General features: G+C 38.6%; 1 protein-coding gene across 10 annotated transcripts; it reads right to left on the reverse strand.

Moving 5' to 3' along the window:
- Positions 1-250: 250 nt before the first annotated feature.
- Positions 251-18,370, reverse strand: LOC121864979 (CRAL-TRIO domain-containing protein C3H8.02-like). 10 transcript variants are annotated; one of them, XM_042364223.1, is made up of 6 exons: positions 18,267-18,322; positions 16,643-16,659; positions 11,242-11,396; positions 8,954-9,169; positions 7,954-8,165; positions 251-1,565 (listed from the first exon to the last, which is right to left on the reverse strand). In XM_042364223.1, exons 3-6 carry the CDS (start codon positions 11,368-11,370, stop codon positions 1,469-1,471), a joined length of 654 nt encoding a protein of 217 aa, XP_042220157.1. In that variant the 5' UTR covers positions 11,371-11,396; positions 16,643-16,659; positions 18,267-18,322; the 3' UTR covers positions 251-1,468. The 10 variants fall into 10 exon arrangements, with proteins under 10 accessions (XP_042220157.1, XP_042220153.1, XP_042220158.1 ...); XM_042364219.1 differs by lacking the exon at positions 16,643-16,659 and having other exon boundaries at positions 18,267-18,370; XM_042364224.1 differs by lacking the exon at positions 16,643-16,659 and having other exon boundaries at positions 11,242-11,402; positions 18,267-18,334.
- Between the last annotated feature and the right edge of the window lie 4,355 nt (positions 18,371-22,725).

Genomic DNA, 22,725 nt, shown 5'->3' on the forward strand with positions numbered 1-22,725 from the left:
GGGAAGTGAATATGACGGTGCTGGGGAAGTGATTGTGCTCTTCCTCACATTGAACCAAAATTCAGACTTCCAGTTCTGAACCCAACTACATTGAGTTACTTGACTGTGATCACATTGATTGATTGATTGGGTAAAATATCTGGTGTCGCAACCTGTGGCCATTTGATGCCCAAAATGAAACTCAGAATTTAAAACTATGATAGAAATAAAATAGAATCCTATTAATCTAAATATCAAAATTAAAATAATGTAAAATACCATATTTATTTAAAAATCACAAGCAGTTAAGTACTGTAACTCTATTGCAATTAAAAAGCCTACCATCAGATACTGAACTTCTCTCACCGAACACCTCATACCGGTACTCGGCCAGAAAACTGCTAAAATCAGGAAAGATGATTCCAAACCCAATGCCAACATCAGATTTGGAGCCATCTGTATAAACATACACTAAACTAAAGTGCCGAGTTGCATGTTCCTGGAAATACATCCTGGCCATCACTTAATCAACACCAGCTTTGCTCCCTGGGAAGTAACAACACTTCAATCACATGCAGTTTCCTTTGACATTCTTTAGTAAACATTTATTTTTGATTCGGTCACTACCCAATACTGTACCACAATTTCCCTTTCACCAAGCTCCAACATTACATGCATCAACTCATCCTTTGATTCACTATTCATATTTGATAAAGTTAGGTAACAAACAGATTGGAATATCTCCTGCATACCACCACTAGTCCAGGTATTGGTATGTTTGTGACCCCTTGCTTTAGCAAAAGCATTCCAGTTGCCTTTGGATGACCCAATTCACACAGCTGTAAATGGGTACCTTAGTTTACAACTTGGGTAAGTGAATGCAGTACCAGCCATGCTGCCTTCTTGTGTACCCAAAGCTTAGTATACAGTGTGCTGTATCCACACTGCCCCTAATGGACAGTCATGCCTTTGGGACCCACTTTCACTTTTCACCTTTCACTATGCATAACGTTATTGGTCTTGAACTCTGAAACACTGACACAACCAGTGCTGAACATGATATTCAAATCACTCTAGGCTGGCCTTTGATTTATGAATAAATGCCCCCTCCCCAGCTATGGATCTTAAACTAATATTGATCAGTCACCTGGTCATTTTCTGATTCTGAGGTACTAGTGTTGTCTGCATTCAAACTGTGCCCTTGTTATCATGTTTCCTAATTTCCAAGTTCCATTGTAAAAATGACTCATATCAGTTACCCATATTTTTTAAAAATATTTATTTATTCCCTATAAAAGATCCATATGTAACAAAAAAGTGTTAGGAAACTAAATATATACAGTAGTTTTATGTAATGAAAAAACAAATATCTTATAGTAAAATATAACATTAACAACTAAACACAAGAAGTGCATTTTTTCCTATTGCAAATTTTTTTTTAAATATAAGTGGCTTATATAAATCATTTAGTCATATTGTATATTAATATTTACAAATTTATTGGCAAAAAACTTGGATCTATGTACAGACGGAGATCATCATTTGATTTGATAAACTTGATTTTTCCAGCAGTGTTTTCATCCAACCTGAAATAAAACGTACAGTAATCAAGGTTATTATTTTCTACTATATTGTGTAACAGGTTGTGAAAAGGCTGGTAATATAGAGGAGCAAAGAATGGGCTGAACATTTGACATTTTTATTCCAAAACCTCAAGTTTGGGATTACTGGTAAATACAGTAACTTCATTTGATTCCAGTAACTACAGTACAGTATAGTATACTGTACCAGTACAGTATAGTTAAGAAGCCAATGGGTCACGTCCCCCAGCCCCAGCCCTGACTTTAAACGAGAAACTGAAAATCAAATACAGTGGAACGTCGATTTAAAGCGATTCAATTTAAGATTATTGATTTAAAGCGACACCCACAATTAAGGACACTGTTCTCATTTAAAGCGAATCTTTCCCATTTTGCGCAAGTCAATCTGGCGCATCATATTTTAAAATTCGCGCCTACTGTTTCTCTGGGAACGTTACAGTGTCCTAAAGGCAAAGCTGTACTGTACATGTACTCAAAATAATGTACTAAATGATTACTAAAATTTTTGTCTAGTGCAAACTATAGCATGATTACTGTACAGTATATTCAAATTAATCACTATCTTATAAGAATTCCAGCAATGTAAATTATATTCTGCCCGGTCACTTCTATGACATTTTATAAGCAAAAAACAAAAACTCAATCTAAAGGAAATAAATGAATAAATACTTCACTAGACCTTCCCACAACTGAAACATGTCACTGTCACTTCCCTCCTCCCTCCCTCCCTCTCCCCTATCTTCCCAGCCAGGGTTTGGTGGTTAAAAGCTTACAGTTTTTATCTTAGATAATATCACAGACTAAAGTTAGGGGAATATAATTTGCATTGCTAGAATCCTTGCAAGACAGCGAATAATTTGAATATAAACGTCATATATTTTGCACAAGAGATAAATTTTTTAGCCATTTGTAATAAGTTTCCTAATTAAAACTAAAATTTGTATGTTTAATGTGAACTATAGCATGTTTATGTTCAAATTAATCACTATCTTATAAGAATTCCAGCAATGTAAATTATATTCTCCCCGGTCACTTCTGTGACATTTTATAAACAAAAAACAATAACACAATCTAAAGGACATAAATAAACAAATAAATACTCCACTAGACCTTTGGCCCCAACTGTCAAACATGTCACTGTCACCTCCCCCCCCCCCTATCTTCCCATCCAGAGTTAGGTGGTTTTAGGCTTACAGTTTTATCTTATATAATATCACAAACTAAAGTTAGGAGAATATAATTTGCATTGCTAGAATCCTTGCAAGACAGCGAATAATTTGAATATAAGCGTCATATATTTTGCACAAGATATAAATTTTTTTAGCCCTTTGTAATAAAATTAATTAGAACATGTCAGTTCAGTGACATTTTATAAGAGAAAAACTTAGCATTGCTAGAATCCTTGCAAGACAGTGAATAATTTGAATATAAGCATCATAATTTTTAGCCCCTTTGTAATAAAATTAATTAGAACATGTCACTTCAGTGATATTTTATAAGAAAAAACTTAAAGGCACTATTACGGACAGATAAATAAATAAGCACTAGACCTTGGCATCAACTGTCAAACATATCGACTCACCCCCCCCTCCCCCCCCAATCTTCCCATCAGCTGATCGCTAGTAAACATAATAATTTTAGCTGTGTTGATTTATGAGTTTGTTTTAACATAATACTACAAAAAACAATGTTTTGTTTATTCTAGAAGATGGGCTGAGGTGCATCTGGGTAGATTCTTAGTCTTTTTAGTATTTTCTTTCACTCAAGTACCAAACTAAATTATTCCATTGAAACAACACTTCGATTTAGTGCGAATTCAGTTTAAAGCGACCTCTCTTGGAACTATCTCGTGTTATATAGACGTTCTACTGTACTGTACAGTACTGTAAATATTCGAGTACAGTTCAAGTTTTTACATGACCAAGCATATGGATACAACCTACTTCATAATACAGGTGTACCCCGATAACTGACGCATATAGGGACCAGGAAAAGTCATTGGTTAGTGAACCAATCAATCCCATAAAAATATAATAAATACAGGAGATTAGGGACTGACTACTCTCCAAAAATTCCTATGTACCCTTGATATATCTCTGTTGTGCACACTGTCAAGCAAGAAAATAAAGCAAACATAATAACCATTAAATAAGCAATGTAAAGTATAAGTTGAGACTATTATTTATCTGTGCTGAGGATGGTAGAGACAGTCTAGGGTGGCAAATTCAAGTCTCTACCAATCTTTGCTGGTCCATCACCATTCACCACTCTTATTATGCCTTATTATGTCTTATCACATCACATTAAGCTGCCCAGCACAAGAGAACTATCACTGGGGCATTTAGGCATGATTGTGTAACACACTAAGTTGGAAATAATGAAAAAACACAAAGCCAGAAGCACACATTAAGTGTAAATAAGAGCAAAGATGGCGGGAATGAGTCAGAGCAATGCGCAGAGCCCTCTCATGGGAAAAATTTGCACCATGCCACCGCCTGCCAAATTCAAAACAGCTCTTCCTCTCCCTACCGTAGATCTGAGGGGGTGGGAGGGGGGTCAATGAAACTTACAGGGTATTTCCCCAATATGTAATTGTTGATTATGTGAAGCGGCAGTTAACGTGACGTCAGTTTTCGGGATACACCTGTATGATTAACTTATTAACTCTACATCTTAAAGTGATGTACCCAGACAAAAAAAGAATTCCCAAGTATATTAATATTCCTACCAGTCTTACCTCCTGCTTTGTCAAATATGTTCAGCTCCTACTGCTGTTTGTCACAACTGCCATTGTTTTAGCCCTCTTTGGTAATCTAGTGTTACTGTATTTTTCTCTTAAGTCTGGTCTGTCACCTTTCTTTTAACATGTAATAGTAATTTTTTATAAACAGATACAGTGTACTATTTAAATAATTTTGTATGTTGCATGACAAAATTTATTTTAAGACGGGTAAATTATCTCATTTATAAATGAACAAATCATAAGTCCTTCAAAAAATTATAATTAATTGGAAAAATATAAAGCAAAACAAATGTATCCCTTGTGTTTTTTTAGCAATGAAAAATACTTGACCTATTAAAACCAACATAATAACATTAAAAATAAAAAAAGGTTTTTGCCAACCCTGTTTCTTTATGTTGCTACATGAAGAGCACAACCTCAATTCCAGTACTATATATGCTGCTTTAGGTCTACAAAACCTGATACAAATAAGGAGTTACAGATAATTTTCCTCTTGTGTGCATTTGTAAACATCGCTGATGGCATTGTTGTCAAGTTTGACTCATCACTGTAGCAACATCCCTACAAGACCATGCTGCGACCTATGTTATGGTTATTTTTCAACTCGTAATTTTGGGTAAATATACAAAATAGTCCTCAATTTATTTTACTATGTTACATGCACACACACACACTCTTACATATACAATATGCAAAAAATAAACAAAACAATTATTATAGGGTAAAAAACATGAGACTTAGTATGCTGAGCAAGGGAATGGGGAAGGGGGTGTCAGCGGAGTGTGGGATCTCAGCTGAGCTGTCTCCCAAGTCCTGTGTGTAGTGAAATGTTAGACAAATACTTCAATGTCCAGCAGCTGCATGGCAATAAGTACTGTATTTTTTCTTTTCTTTTATTTTTTGGTATTATTTTTATTTATTCCTTGCATTTACTGGCACAGTATATATTATTTCCTCTTATCCCTCACAGTTAAATTTCTTATTTTTAAAACGCTTTGATAATCACAACTACCTGTACTCTGTTAACACTTACCTGGATACTGTCGATAAGGAGAAAGATCTAGATCTTTCACTGAAGGCGGCAGCAGTGACAAAAGCAAGCCAAGATTTGAGAATTATAAAGATCGAATATAAAGACAGGAAAATACTTCATTAACTATACAAATCTCATGTACATCCCAGTCTGGATTACTGTATACAGGCATGGAAACCCTACCTCCAGAAAGATCTAACATCCTTAGAAAAGGTGCAACAGAGAGTGACTTAGATGATTCTGGAACTATGTCAATTTGATTATCCAAGCAGACTGTGGGCCTAAGGACTAACAACCCTTCAGACAAGGCACAACAGGGCAGATCTCATTGAAACATTCAAAATCCTGAGAAGGGATGGAAAACGTGAACCTGGGATATTTCTTTGTGATGTTGTACACCACCAACATGAAGGGACATAACTACAAACTCGCCAAGCTATCATGCAAAGTGAATATAAAGAAATTGTTTTTCAAACAGAAGGTGGTAGATATATGGAACAATACTGTACTAGGCTTCAGAACAACCCTAGACAAATTTATCAAGAACAATGGAGGGATCCTACACAGGCCACTGGCCTCTTTTCCTGGACATGGCCACCACTAGTGGGTGGCCATTAGGTAAATATGAAAAACTCAGGAGTTGAACTATATATAAGAACATAAGAATGGAGCAAACTGCAGCAGGCTTATTGGCCCATACTGGGCAGTCCCATTTACACCCAACCCCTATTGCTCATATATCCACCCAACCTATGTTTGAAGCTATCCAGCATATTCGAGTTAATGATGATATTTGGCAACTTGTTCCACTCGTCCACTGCTCTATTTCCAAACCAATGTTTACCTAATTTGAGCCTAAATCTAAATTTGTCTAATTTAAAACCACTGTTACGAGTTCGCTTCTGGTTGGATAGTTTGAGTAGTACCTTTGTAATGTCCCCTTTGTTCAGCCCTGACTTCCATTTATACACCTCTATCATATGGCCCCTCACTCTAAGTTTATACATGAGTATATATGGTAAATAAACAATCAGATTATCTTTGACCTTCAAACCAGACTCCCAAAAGACAACCTCTTGTTCAAAAGGAAGCTATCATATCACATTATCATATACAGCCATCGAATAGAACAGAGAGGCCAACACAAGATCAGTGATGATAATGATGATGATAGATATGGTACCTGAAGACAAAATGCTTTCCTTGCCTAATGAACAACTCCAAGTGAGTCAGTGTGCTTGCAAGGCAGACTGCAACTCTGTTACATGCACAGGCCAAAAAATCATTTGAGGTGTTCCAATGTATGTGTTCAGCAAATAGGAGTTGCAGGTACCAACTTTCGACTTACAGAGTGTATTGATGATAATAAAATGCCAACAAGAAGAATAATTATGTTACTATTACAGTATTTAAGTGAAAGCCAATGCAGTCACTATGAACATGTACAGTATCTAGTGTATTTGATTCCCGGTATTCACCAGCACTGCATGAATCACATCTTTGTGTATAGTATTTGCATGTTAAAATGAATATCTTTAGTCTAATGGGTTTAATGAGGCACTATGTGTAACCCATCATCATCACTGTTTTATGGTTTCATGGTTGCTGGTTGGCCAGGATTATCTGATGGCATAATCTCCCAGTTGCACATATGTACAGTACTACTTCCAAGTGACCTCTTAGCTATTATGGCAGAAGCTGTTAAATTGTGCTCATCATGTGATTAAAAAAAGTTATTAGAAGTATGAGTAAATTGCTTTTGTTCTTTTTAACTTTTTTATAACCTTGCTTAAGTCTGATTTTTTTAAGAATGTTGATATGTTTGAAGGTTACTTACTAATGCTGCCAATAACTGCTATTTATTGTGGGTCATATCACAGACAGACTTGAGACCGAGTGTGAGCTCATGCAAGATCAGACTTGACCAACACCGGCACAGGTAAAAATACACCCTGGAACCAGAACATGCCCAGTACTTGCCAACAGCGTGTAACAGAGATGTAACCGACTCCCAAAGCGGCCAACAAGCCAATCAGTGGCAAAGAGGATAAAGTATAAATTATGACCAGTATTAAAAAGAGCAAATTGAAAGCTCTTGCTCATGAAGGTCAAACAAAAACTTTGGCCATCTCTATGAAGACTTTGTCACCAGAAGAAGACTAAAGAATATCATGGGATTAACTGTGACAACACAACCATGTGAAAGGTCCAACATGGATAGTACCCTGGATTGCTTTTAATTCCAAAACAAGATCTTGTCCACAAACAGACTTTGATATTTCACTGATATACTGTTAGGTGGACTAAAATAAAATGGAATGTCTAGAGGACATCTTTCTATTTCAACCTTACAAATAGAGATTACCAGGCACACAATAGCAAATGACTATTACAAACACAAGGTTATGTAGTGTTCACTTAATTACAGGAATAAGAAATAGTAAAAAAGTCACCTACCTATAAATATGAAGGTAATGGAGTATGAGGTTTAGAAAACATTGATACAGTATTAGATTATTTTGACAGTAAAAACCTGGGATAGTAAATAAAATTCTTTAACACAACACAATTTAAATAAGCAAAAAACAATATCTTACCATGATCGGATGATAATCCAGCAAGCAGAGAAGATAAACGGAGCACTTAAGATGACACAAACTCCAAGTCGTTCTGGGTAGTGGTCAGTCATAATTGTGAAAAGATTTTTCAAAACAGTGTAATCCATACACATCATGCTGAAGTCTTTCATGTCAAATACAAGGCAGATGTTGTCCAGTCCATCTTCTATACACTTGCTGGTAGCTGTCTCCTGTTTATTCATCAGAAAATATAAGTAAAATAATGGGCTAAGAAGATAAATTGCCTTTTAAAATATGTACTGTATATCAAGTGCAGACTTGACAATGACCGGGACATGTTCGGATACGTTAAAGAGCCATTCCATGCCCTGCAATTGCTTACAGTGTACAACAAAGATTTGATCAACCATTCGACTGGTTAGCAGGTGTGAAACCATGTGTTATAATCAAACGATATGAGGAAGCTTCAGAAATAATTTTAACTCAAGAAGACAAAGGAGGTGGAGTAACTTCAATAGAGCATGGCTCCCTAAATTTCTCCCAACTTAGGGTGGCTCTCAGGGGATTTTAAAGGAAATTATTTAAATTTTCTCATCAAAGGTAATAGAAAGCCTTTTCTTCTTATTGGTACTGTAATTCCATCAGTTACAGCATCTATGCTACTTTTCTTTTTCTTTTTACTCATGGTACAGTACTGTAATGTACAACAAAATATTCAGTCACAATACAAAATACCTTGTGCAGTACCTGTAAATACTGAAAAAAACAATCAGCTGTGAACATGACCCAGCAAAATAAAGTAAAGAACACATGGCAGTGGACAGGTTTAGCATGGGTGCAATGTGTATATCTGCATATGTAAGTACAGCACATAAAATGGGACACATCTCACCATTGTACAGATACAAGGATGTATGGTAAGCAGGCGCTGACGGTACTGTATTTGGATTTACCAGTAAACACATGTACTGTACTTACAGTTTCTTAAATCTTGTATACAAAATTTTATACAGCTTACCAGTGTGTAGACTATGAGCTGAATCATGTCATCTACATTCCTCCTGTGTATACTATGATTTCGTACTGCAACATACACCACAGGTCGTCCTTTTTTATCTCGTTCATTTAATATAACAGAAACTTTTGATTCACTTGCCCTCTTTACACCTGGTATGTCTGCAGTGATACTTGCTACACCAAACTCTCCCCTCCAAGAATTGGTTGCCATGATTTTCTGAAAAGAAATTTAACTTAAAATTATGGCTCTTGACCATACTGAGGTATAAAAAGGACAAATAGCCATATGTAAAACAAAACTTAAATTCAGTGTTGAGCACTGCACCTAATGATAATTTACAGTATACTCGAATAAATTACTCCAGAACAACTATATATCCCATACAAGAAAAAGTTTATGAACATTCACACACCTCTCCACCCACAGATATGACAATCTTTTTCCTTAATACAAGTACCATAGGTTTATTTTCAATGGGTAAATAAAAATCTACTAGTGTATCAGCATTGGACAAGTGTTTAGTCAGCTAATAAAGACATTTAACTTTTATGAGGCAAAAAATCATTTCACAAATGATATTCCTATCATGACTCATATAGCAGATATCAGCTTTACTCAATGGATTTTGAAAAAGCCCCTTTTGAACATATTCATATATTTTTATAATGTGCAGAATAGCATTATTCTTAGCCTGTAATTATTGAAGTGTTTGGATTCCATCTTGGTGGAGGGGATCATTGTTAGTGAAGGTCTTAAGATACCAGGGATACTGCTTCTGTTTCACATCTCTTTATAGAAAGTGAAGAACTTTAACTTGTGGGTTTTTATATTTACATCATGAATATTTACATTAGTGTGTCAGGCTGAGAACTACTGTGGTTATTTGTTTCCCTCATATACTTAAGAACATAACATAAGAACATAAGAAAGTGGGATACTGCAGGAGGCCGACTGGCCCATACAGGGCAGATCCCTTTCACACCCATCCCAGCACTTCCAAGTGCCTATCCAACTTCGTCTTGAAGCTCCCTAGCGTCCCCGATCCTACTATAGCACTCGGTAGCCTATTCCACATATCCACAACTCTATTACCAAACCAGTGCTTGCCTATATCCTTTCTGAATCGGAATTTATCTAATTTAAAGCCATTTGTTCTAGTTATTTCGTTATTACTGAGCTTCAGAACATCTTCCATTTTACCCTTGTTAATCCCACTTACCCACTTGTACACCTCTATCATATCTCCCCTAACTCTACACCTCTCTAATGAATGTAAGCTTTGGGTTCTGCAGGATTAAATTCTTCAAGGGGTCCAAGGGCAGATCCAAGAGGGTCCTGGGGGTCCAGACCCCCCCCCTTTTCATCAGAAAATTTTAATACTTTTTATTTCATGCAGTATTGTACTCAGGCATTTTTCTATAGTAGAAAATAATTACAAGTGACCTCAGAATATCACCTATTATCAAGTGCACATGGCTTCAAAATGGCCATTATATTGGTCAGATTAAAAAAAAATGGGGCACTAACAGCGCCTCCCCAAAAAACCCCAGCTGGGTGGGCCCACTATGCTTGCCATGTTTCCCCACCCACAACTTCTTGGACCCTACCTTTTGATATTCCTGGATTCGCTCCTGGGATCCACTATAATGTCTTATCCGTTCTGACCTGTTAGTACCAAAGATAAACTTTCACTTTGGAGGATTGTGTCTCTCCAGTCCTGGAACAATTAAAGCACTTCCTGCTACCGGTTTTTAACAGGCTTTGGATTACAAGAGCTGCCTGGTGAAGGGCATTAAGCCAGAATTAGAATAGTCCCGAAATCACTTTCTCTTTTAAAGCCTGTAGTCTGTCAAATCGGATACTCCTACCTTCCTTCAAATTTGTGTCTAATCAGCTTGAATTGACAAGTTTATTTCTACAATTTGACAACTTATTCATCACTAAAAGTGTTACTACCTGTAGTTTCAGAATAATACCTGTACAATATTTATCACAAAGCAGAAGATATGAATTTATAGTAAAATGAACAAGGGATCTCATATTATCTTGGGTACCAATGGTTCTCATAACTGAAAACTTCAGGAAAATTCATCATCCAAATTTTGATATATGGCTCTTCATTCCTACTGAAACTTACAATCAACAATCCTTGCTGCTCACTTGAAACTTTATTTCAAAGAACTAAAATCAGCATATACCTAGATGCCTACTTCTTATTGCTTATTGCAATGAAATTTGGCAAAATATCATTAAGTAATTCAAATACTGAACCATTAGGGAACACTTACCTCATATGCAGCATCTACTGTGTGGTGGGCTTTCAAATATCGCTTCATTGTTTTTTCACCAATTTTCATGTGTGTGATGCTTATACCAGATGACAAAAGCCGTTCTCTTAGTTCCATGACTTCTGCCATAACTATTTTTCATAAACCAAATAAATCTGAAACAACACAAATTCTAAGTCAGTGGCCATACTCACATATGCAACTCTTACAAACATGTTACTGTATTCTGTATGTGATACTGTACCTGTACCTGTATATCAATAATGCAGTGTAACATCTAACTTAACATTTCGTCTTTCAGACACACATTTGCAAAGTTTACAACCAATTTAAGTCTGTAGCAAATACTGTGCATAGGTTTTACTACTGGCTTATAGAAGTCCTGTGCAGCACTATCAACAGAAAAGTGAAGAAATTTTACTCTCCTGTAAAAATGGATCTATTTCTTTAACCATGTTCACTCTGCAACACCAACTAGTAGTGTGCTGCTACATCTTAATTTTTTTAGATACTTTGAAAAAAATCATGTTATCCCATTATCTCATCTTTTATAGTTTCCTAAACTTTCATTACTACAGTACTGTACAGTATTTCTATCTACTTTGGTCTTTTCCTCATATACACTTGGTAAAACAATACTTATTCTTTCCATGCATTCCTAGATCCGAGTGCACCTTAATAAAAAGCTCTGGGGTTAGGGTATGGAAGCAGCAGCAGCATGATGACATAAAAAACACTGTATGAAAAAATTGGAAAAGATGCAGAAAAATTAAAGTCCCAGTAAATGATGAGAACTGAAAATAAACAGATAAAATTACATAGACGATAAACATAAGGTAGTACAGTACAGTATATTATCGTATTTGCCTTATTGCCAATAATGAAGACTGCACTTACAATAGTCTATACAGAACAGTATTCAGAACAGTATACAGTCCAGTATACAGTACAGTATTAGGATATACTTTACAGTATCCTCTATTGTATGTAGTGTGTGTACTGTACTGTATTATGTCAAATGCCAGTTACTACATTGTTGCATAGTCGACATGCAAGTCTTACCTGGGGTACAACTTCCATTCTCATTACCCATTTTTTTAACCTTGCTTCACCCTGACACCTGCTATTCATCATACATAGACACATTCAGACACACGAGTACGTATAGTATTATTTACTTAAATATTCTTGTGATAGCTCATGTCATCTGCCTACAGTGGGGTATGCTATAACGAACGGATCCTACTACGAATATTCCTATAACGAACGGTTTTACCTCTAAAATTGAGAATGCTATAACGAACGAAACTCCTACAACGAACATTAATTAATTTTTTTTTTTTTTTTTACTAATTTATTATTTTTTTATTACAGGTATTAATGATATTATAACTTCAAACTACAGTATATAACAAGAGGAGACATGATAGAAACATACAAGAGTCTGTGTGGTGTGTACGACCCAGAAGTGTGTCAGGATACTTTTATATTGCAAGAGGATCAGACAACTAGAGGACATCATAAGAAAATATTTAAGGCTAGATCACGATTTAACAAGAGAAAGAACTCGTTTTGTAATAGAGTAATAAATACAGTAACTGGAATATGTTACCCTAGTATGTAATTGGATCTACAGTAAGTCAGTCTTAACTTTTGAAAGAAATTTGGACAAAGCTTGAAGAAATCAGGATTTGCAATATGATTACAAAGCTAAAATTCAGTTCAATAAAATTATCTCGACCACCACCACCAATTATTCAGCTGAAAGTTTAGAGCTGGATACACAGACGTAACAGCCTCTTTCCAGAACGTCATCTGTGAGTGTTATACAGGAAACACAGTACAATACAGTATTAGATAAGGAAGTTTGTATCTTAATGTAAAATCACTGAATACTGTACTGTACTAGACCAGCATTATTAAAAAAAATCAGATCATAAACAATAGTTATACAATGACAGCAAAAACTTGCATTTAAATATTAGAAAAAGAAAGCATATGGTGGCCAAACTGTGGCTCTGAACTTGTCAAGCTGATGTGAATGTGACAACAGTATACATACAGTACAGGGTACATGACAAAAACAACACACTGAATATACAACACAGTACAGTATATCATATAAGTTCATAGTAATATGCATATGAAGCTTTTCAGTTAAAGACTGAGTAAATCATCTCATCAAGATCTCACTTAATTCACTTAATTTTCCAGGTATAAATTACACTGTACTGTATTAAAAAAAATCCACATTGAATACAGTACAATAAAACAATAACATATACTGTAATAATAACTGTAAAGGATTAAAGTAATACAGGAGCAGTACTGTATCTTGTTAATTTTACATTACTGTAATTTGGTGAAATAAATGCAGTCGACAATACAGAGCAGGTCTTCTATGGCAATGAACACTGGACTTGGAGAGTACAATTTTATCTTTAACATAGAACACATGCCACTTACAGTAACAAGATAAGATACCCCAATGATAAGATGGTTACCTCACTGATGGCAAGATTGAAGAGACATTCCATAAGACAGGTCAATAAAATATTACGAAATGCTGTACTATAATGTCAATATTGTAATACAGTATTAAGGTGAAACACATCGAATTGGCAGGGGGACACAGAAACTAGGTGGGGGGGACCCATCAACTAGGTGGGGGGAGCTAGGTGGGGGGACACAGAAACTAGGTGGGGGACACAGAAACTAGGTGGGGGACACAGAAACTAGGTGGGGGGACCCATCAGAAACTAGGTGGGGGGACACAGAAACTAGGTGGGGGACACCTGGTGGGGCCCATCAACTAGGGGGGGGACACATCAACTAGACAAGGAGGCACATCAACTGGCAAGGAGACACATCAGCTAGGCAGGGAGACACATCAACTAGGCAGGGGACACATCAACTAGGCAGGGGATGCATCAACTAGGCAGGGGAGACACATCAACTGGCAGGGGGATCATCAACTAGGCAGGGGACACATCAACTAGGCAGGGACACATCAACTAGGCAGGGAGACACATCAACTAGGCAGGGGCACATCAACTGGGCAGGGGCACATCAGCTGAGCAGGACACATCAACTAGGCAGGGGACACATCAACTAGGCAGGGGACACATCAACTAGGCAGGAGACACATCAACCAGGCAGGGGGACACATCAACCAGGCAGGGGGGACATCAACTAGGCAGGGAGACACATCAACTAGGCAGGGGCATCAACTAACAGGGGGGGACACATCAACTAGGCAGGGGACACATCAACTAGGCAGGGGACACATCAACTGGGCAGGGGGACATCAACTAGGCAGGGGACACATCAACTAGGCAGGGGGACACATCAACTAGGCAGGGACATCAACTAGGCAGGGGGACATCAACTAGGCAGGGGGACACATCAACTAGGCAGGGGGACACATCAACTAGACAGGGGGACACATCAACTAGGCAGGGAGACACATCAACTAGGCAGGGAGACACATCAACTAGGCAGGGAGACACAACAGCTTAGAGAGGAGGAAACACTCTCTGGGGCACATGTACTATGATCCTGACCAGGTACTGTACGACTGGAGGGCAAAAATAATAATAATAATAATAATAATAATAATAATAATAATAATAAGGACCTCATCCTCCGAATACGAGGGTTAACATCCACACTTCAGGATGCAGGCCGCCCTGTGACATTCCTATGGATACCCAGTCATGTCGGTATCTTGGGGAATGAGGCAGCAGATGACCTTGCCAAGACTGGCTGCAACAAGGCCACACCTGACTACGTTGTTCCTCGAACACTCTTACAGATTAGGACCCAAATCCGCCGCAAACAGAGAGAAGCTCGGGAAGCAGCCATCCCCCTGGACTCCCCGCCCACATGGTACGATGTCCTCCGTAAACTTCCTGACCTCTCGTACGTCTACGGGAAAGGGTCGCGGAAGGGGGACGTGATTGCTGCCCGTATCATCATTGGGTATGACTTTGCTTGGGAGATTGGTATCCCCACATCCCCTGAGCAACGCTCTTGTGCGTTATGCAGAAGACCCGACAGCCGCACCCTTATTCACTACCTCCTAAGATGTCCCCACACACAACGCTTCCGTGACGCCTGCTGGACCACCACTCCACGACCCCCTGACGGAGACACGATGATCCTCCCAATACTGGCCAGATATTTTGTAAATAATATTGATTATGTGTTAAAGGAACATCCTTCCTTCCTTAGGCTTTAGTAAGCCCCTTTATAATATTTATACTGTATATACTTTTCACACTTGCCAGATGATTCTGGTGTCATTGTACAGGGGTACCTAGTGACAGCACTAGGATCCCGCTTCCTCTATCAAGGAATAAACAATTGAAATTGAAATTGAATAATAATAATAATAATAATAATAATAATAATAATAATAATAATATATATATATATATATATATATATATATATATATATATATATATATATATATATATATATATATATATATATATATATATATATATATATATATATAATATATATATATATATATATATATATATATATATATATACTGTATATATAATCATAACACATACTACTGACCAACTGCTACAAGTACCCAAACCAGCCACGAACTAGGTACAGTATATCGAGCAGTAAAAGATTTCAACAATTGAAAAGATAAAGAATTAAAGAAACAACATAACTTTTTCTGTGATGCCAATGGGGAAGGAAGCACAGGTCCTTTCCTAGTAGTACAGTATTGTATATGTATAGTATTAGTCACTGCACCGATCCAATCAACATATATGATCAGGTATTCTTGTATTGAATGGGCATAAAATTGCAAGTGCCTTTGTTTGGTAAATTTGGGATAATCCTGGAGCAGATGGGTAATACTAGATAGCATTGTTCAATTTCGTAAAATTTTTCCCCATGTTTTTTGGATGATAGTAAGTAAAAACAAAAATGACAATGCACTGAACCTAACCTAACCAACCAAAGAAACCTACCTAACTATACCTAACTTCCTATCCGGGGCCTGTGCCCCCCAGATCCCCTCACCATATTAAACAGAATGTACTTACTTTGATATTGTGTACCAATGAAAGCAACTTTCTTGAAGCAGCATGGTGTAATTTTAAGTTATTTGTCAATGTGAGAGCCATGGAAACAAACAAAAATCAAACGACAACACGTGCCTACACGGCAGACTTTCCGGAAGAATATGTATGGTATATTAATTTCTTCACATTCTCTGCATTGCCCTATCGTTTTTATTACTTATTATCATCCACAGAACATTTATAGAAAAAAAGAACAAAATCGAACAATGGATTCCTCAGGTCAGGTCACGTTAGGTCATGTTCTATCAGGTTCTGTGCATTGTCGTGTTTTTTTTTTTACTTACTATCCTTCAAAGAACACCTGTGGGAAAAAAGAACAAAATTAAACAACACATACTGGTGTTAGCCATCTGTTCCAAGATTATCAAATTTGGTTTGTTTAGTTCTTTTTATTAATGAAAAACCATGTTAATATAGCAATATCTGATACTGTACTTTGGAAAGTTTCTTGTCAACAAAGGCACTTGTAATTTTACGACCATTAAACAGAAGATTACCAATGATAAATAATATTTTGAGAAATTTCTGTCACGAAATTCTTAAGTTGAAAATGTTGTAGTGCTACATTAAAGTAACAACCTAAACTTTTTCAATAATTCCTCAATCACTTGAGTTATATCCACAAACATACCCAATTACACTTGATTTCTTCATCTACACCTTAACTAAGTTCACCTAAATAAACACATACCACAAAGAAGGTATGAAACCTTAACTTCAGTTAATACAAAACAAATGCCCTCAACTATCACAGCGCTAGACCCAAACATGTTACCATCCCGTGTTAAAATATTCACACTTCCCGCCTCATGCACATGTAATGTAAACAAACACACTTCTCCTAAGCACCGGAAATTGCAAAACACCACAGGCAACAGACACGAGGCCTTTCTCAGTACAGTATTGCATTCTGAGTCCACTGAGCGAAGGGTGTTTATCCAGTGTTACCCTACACTACATTGAGGGTTTTCTCCTGTACTGACACTGGATAATGAAGGTCGTAACAGACTAATCGACAAATACTCCAACGATTAGTATACTGATAAGTGATGAAATAAATTAAAGTTCCGATATGACGATTTAATTAGGAAATAACAAGAAACTAGCAACATTTTCACAAATGCAAACTCTACTGCCAATATTATGATGAATAACTCGACTTCCTATAATTATATGCCTGATATTTTCTACTAAATTTACAAAATGAGTATGCATTCATGAGTATAACAACGATAAGATGTACACAAGCACTAAGGAGTGTTTTCCCTCATATTTGTCATCGCAGTGCTTCGTGATCTTCATTGATACATTAAAAACTTGGCGTAGTAGTGTAGCGTACTGTATGTGGCCAGATAACCCCACAGTAGCTACACTTACAGGTCTACTTACATAATTCCCTCTAGCCTTCTTTCTTGTATGTAATCCTTCTAAACGTTACAGTACTAAAAATTAAACCCAGTAACGTCATTAAAATCATGAAATACAACTATCTACTACGGAGTTCTTTCCTAGTGAATTATTTATACCAATATGTCACTTGGCACAAGTACAAACAACACTACACTGGCGAGACTTGCTGATTCCCCTCATCCTCCCAGTTAGTCGGGGCTAGATGCCAGTTGTTCTGTCTGGGTATCAATAATTATGTGTTAATTAAACAAACCTGATACGAAGTTATAATCTTTGCTACTTGAAGGGAAGTGAGAGTTTATGAAGTACAGTACACTTATTTAGTTTTCGCGTTGTTATATCAATAAATATAACGATATTAAAATATGGTGAGATTGAAATAATGATGATAATCTTTCTTTAACATCAACATATATGACAAAATTAAATCGTGGTGAGATCAATGTAATGTTAAGTGTCTCTTTCAATGCTATGTGTACTGAGATCCTCTCTACTTACCACAATAGCTTGAGTGTTGGCTCGCCAGCAGTTAGAGCACCGAGTGACGCATTACTCAGCTACAAGGCCGCCAAGTACACTGGAGGAATGGAGATGACAAGTATGGCAGCACACGTTACGTTAGCGAGCTGAAACATTCGCCACTCCAGTCTATTACATTGGTATATCTTCGAACCTTGTACCCTGGAGGTTTTAAATACCCTGTACTGAAAGTTCTTAGAGTTGTTCCTGCAGATGCAAACGCAGCCCGGAACACGTCAGAGAAATATGTTTACAGAAAGCATTTTTTTTTCATAATAAACTTGGTAATACGTTACGATTCTTGCACACCTAAACTAGCTATTTAAAATAAGTTTTGTACTGTAGTGGATTCCTCCCCTACAAACGCTGTTTGTCGCGAACGAGCCGACCCACGAATTCAGCCTGCGCCACCTCGTGTCCAGGTCAGCAACCAGCGCCGCCATACATCACGGAGGTCAACTATTAAGCCACGCCTACCTCCGCTATATAAGACCTGACCTCGTGGTGACCTACCTTCTTCTAGCTACAGCCACAGCAAGCATCACCTCCTCCTCTGCTCCTGCCTGGCGGCCCTCGCTCCCGCCGGCAACCATGGCGACCCACAAGCTGGTCTTCCTCTGAGCACCCTCACCAACCAGCTCTCTCTACACAACGCTTGTAACCATGCTGCCTTCCCAGCACCAAGCTGCATTGTACATCCAATACAATATGTATACAGAGAGCACATTGTGAGTTTCCTTTCACCATCCCATCCTGAGTGTGAACCAATATCACGTACCCCCACAAATGGTGACCCCCGGAGATTCGCACTCACACAGGATGGAGGAGAAACATCTCACGTACCCCCACAGTATAAAGAAAATTATGTTATTCCTTTACTTCATTACATTTAGAATGGTTGAGTAAACACAGCTCTTGCTTCCTGCTTCATGGGTCGCTGGACGGTGGTTTGGTCCCGGGCATTCATAATTCAACAAAAGGAATGAATACTCTCCACATTCTTTCGTGCACCTAGTTGAGAAAAGGTAGCTAAAGTTTACAACTTAAAGTGAAATCAGTCGAGTGCAGTACCGGCAGCCATGCTGCCCTCTTTCGTACTCAAGGATGTACAGTACACCAAGTGACGTTATCAGATGTAGAAGAATGAGTGATTTATGCAACTTTTTGGATGATTTCATATAAGAATTCATCAATATTTACCATAATAAGCCATCACTTATGGCTTTTCTCGTGCAAGTATCTTTCTTCTCAATTAAAGATGAAATTAAAGTGAAAAAGGCGTCCATTCGAAGCCAGCACATACTGGCTGTCGAGTCTTCTGCAGTTTGCACAAGCGCGTTGCTCAGGGGAGGCGGGGATATCGATCTCCCAAGCAAATGTCATACCAGATGATGGTACGGGCAGCAATCACGTTCCTTTTCGGCGAGCGACCCTTTCCCATAGACATACGAGAGGTCAGCGAGTTTACGGAGGACACCAAACTTAACGTATTGTAGTGGACGTCTCCCCTACAACTGTGTAGCTGCAGGCCACCTGCGACGTCTTCCCTAGCAACCAAACTAGCGGCCCAGGGGGGGGCGTCACCAGATGCCACCGTATCCTAGCAACTGAGTCAAAAGACCGGCTACTTCCAGGGTTTTCCCTACATGACTCACGGCTGACTCACGGCTGCTGTGTATATAAGCTCTGTCTCTCCATTGAGATTCATTCTGGCCTCTCTACTTGAACAAGCAACACCTCCTCCTCCGCCGCTGCCTGGTGGCCCTCGCTTCTCCTCCGCCTGCCTGGCGGTCCTCGCTCCCGCCAGCGAGCATGGCGACCCACCAGCTGTCCTTCTCTGAGCTTCCTCACCAACCAGCTCTCATTCTGCTCTCGGTTCCTGAACACGCAACACCTCCTCCAAGCAAGCTCCTCGCTGTCCAGCTTTCATTCAACCAGGAGGCCAGCAACAGGCAACATCTTCTCTAACGAAGCTCCTGCACATCTTCTCTAACGAAGCTCCTGCACATCTACCTCCTTCAACATGCTACTCACCGAACGTGTCTACTGAGCAGCTCCTCACCACACGACACCTCCAGCACCAGACTGTCTACCATATAACTTATATTATATAAGAAAACCACCTTAGAGTTTCCATCCATCCTGAGTGCTAGACATATTATATCACGAAACCCTACAGTATCCTATCCTACTCCAGGTTGCATTAGTGATTAATTAACAGGTGAAATAAATTGGAGAGCGAATCTTTTTGTGATCCATGACATTGGAAATAACTACACCTATATGGAATTAAATTCTAAAAAAAGATTATGCTCAATGGCAATTCTGCTTGAATAACAAATCCCAATCACTTCCTATGAAGAAAATCATGAAAACCATAATACTGTACGGATATTGCATTGAGTAACTCATGAGCTGTTTTCGGGGTATGGAACAAATTTTTGTCTATTCAAATAGACAAAAATGTATCATCCACTAGATATCATAACACGACATCCACATTAAGCGACCCAATTTCGTTTCTTCTGGTGAAATTTATTTGAATGTTTCTCAGTATGGTCTGAAACGTGGAAACGTCACCCCTAAAAGTGTTGTCATATTGAGAGTTCTAAAACTAGCCACGAGAGCATTAGATGCATCACAGAATCTCGGCCATTTGTAATACGACTGCGCATGGGGCACCTAGCATACTCAGTGCCGCCACAACCAGCCGTGAGAACTGAACTCCAGGAGGCAGGAGTGACAGGAAATTCTTGATATCGGTGCGGAGAGTCACGGTTCAGCTGTGGAAGTAAAGGTGTCTGCGTGACGCCGTATTTAAAGAACTTGCATAATCTGTACACGTTGATGTGCGTGTACTGTATACTGTAGGTCGAGTGAGACAACGGAAAGTTTAGAAGGGGGTGGATCATGAGAGGTTAGAAAAGAAATGAGTGGAAAGTGAGAAGGGAAGTGTGGAAGAAGAAAGAGAGAGAGAAGGGGGGGAGAAAGAGAGAGATAGAGAGAGAACATTTCAAGCTAAAGAGAGGGGTAGGTACCGTAGAGAGAGAGTAAAGGGAGAGGTAGACTGAAAGCAAATACATGGAAATAAATAATCAACATGCCTACATTTTACACCTCCACTCAACTCTAAGCTCAGATAATAGTTTTATCTTTTGTCAAGGCACGATAAACAACTTAGTAAAGCCCTGATACACTGTGTCGTTAACCAGTTATAGAACTTTGATATTGATCTCAACAAAGCTAAAGGTCCATAAGAGTCCCGGCCCTGACATGGTGCATCCTAGAGTGCTAAGAGAGTTGCGCAACGAGCTTGCCGAGCCCCTGAAGATCCTGTTTTGTAAATGCTTGGATGAACAAATGGTCCCCAGTGAATGGAAAGTGGCTTATGTGAGTCCTGTCTTCAAGAAGGGCGATCGTCACTCCACGAACAACTATAGACTGGTGAGCCTGACCAGCATAATATGTAAAGTACTTGAGAGTATTATCAGAGATGCCGCGATGGAACATCTACTACGAAACAACCTTGTAAAGGATTTCCAACACGGTTTTATGCCGGGGCGCTCCTGCTTAACACAATTGCTCAAGGTATTGGATATTTGGACCCATATTCTGGAACGGGGTGGTAATATCGACAATATTTACCTAGATTTTGCCAAGGCTTTCGACAGTGTACCCCATGAAAGGCTGAAAATCAAACTGGAAGGGTACGAAATTCGGGGAAATGCCCTCGCGTGGATAGGAGACTTTCTACATGACCGCAAGCAGTGTGTGGTGATTAATGGCACAAAATCATCATCCGTACCTGTCACAAGCGGGGTACCACAGGGCAGTGTATTGGGCCAGCTGTTGTTTGTTTGTTTCATAAATGACATGCCTGACGTAGAACACTCCTCCATACAAATGTTTGCCGATGACGCCAAGTTATTTCGGGAAATCAAGAACCAAGCAAACTGTGAAGAGCTGCAGAAGGACCTCTGTGGGCTTTAAGAATGGTCGAAGAAATGGCTGCTGAGATTCAATGTCACGAAGTGCAAGAGGATGTACCTGGGGCATACCAACGGTAAGGAGGCATATCATATGTCCCAACGGGATGAAGAAACTGCACTATTTGAGACAGAATGTGAGAAGGACCTACTGTAGGTGTGTATGTTGACAATGAGCTGAAGTTCTCGGGCTATTGCGAGAAGAAGGTAAATCAGGCAAATAAATTATTGGGTCTTATAAGAAGGTCGTTCAGATATCTAGACGGTCCGTTCCTCGTAACGATCTTCAAGAGTGAAGTGCTTCCCCATCTGGAGTACTGTCACCCCGTCTGATCCCCGAGATATGCTAGGGACTGTCAGTTGGTTGAAAATGGTGCCTGCACTTCGGCACCTCAGCTACCCTTTGAGATTGGAGCGCCTGAACTTGCCTAGCTTATACTACAGACGGGCAA

This window comes from Homarus americanus, unplaced genomic scaffold (genome assembly GCF_018991925.1).
Source record: "Homarus americanus isolate GMGI-L3 unplaced genomic scaffold, GMGI_Hamer_2.0 scaffold2539, whole genome shotgun sequence".
Lineage (NCBI taxonomy): Eukaryota > Metazoa > Arthropoda > Malacostraca > Decapoda > Nephropidae > Homarus > Homarus americanus.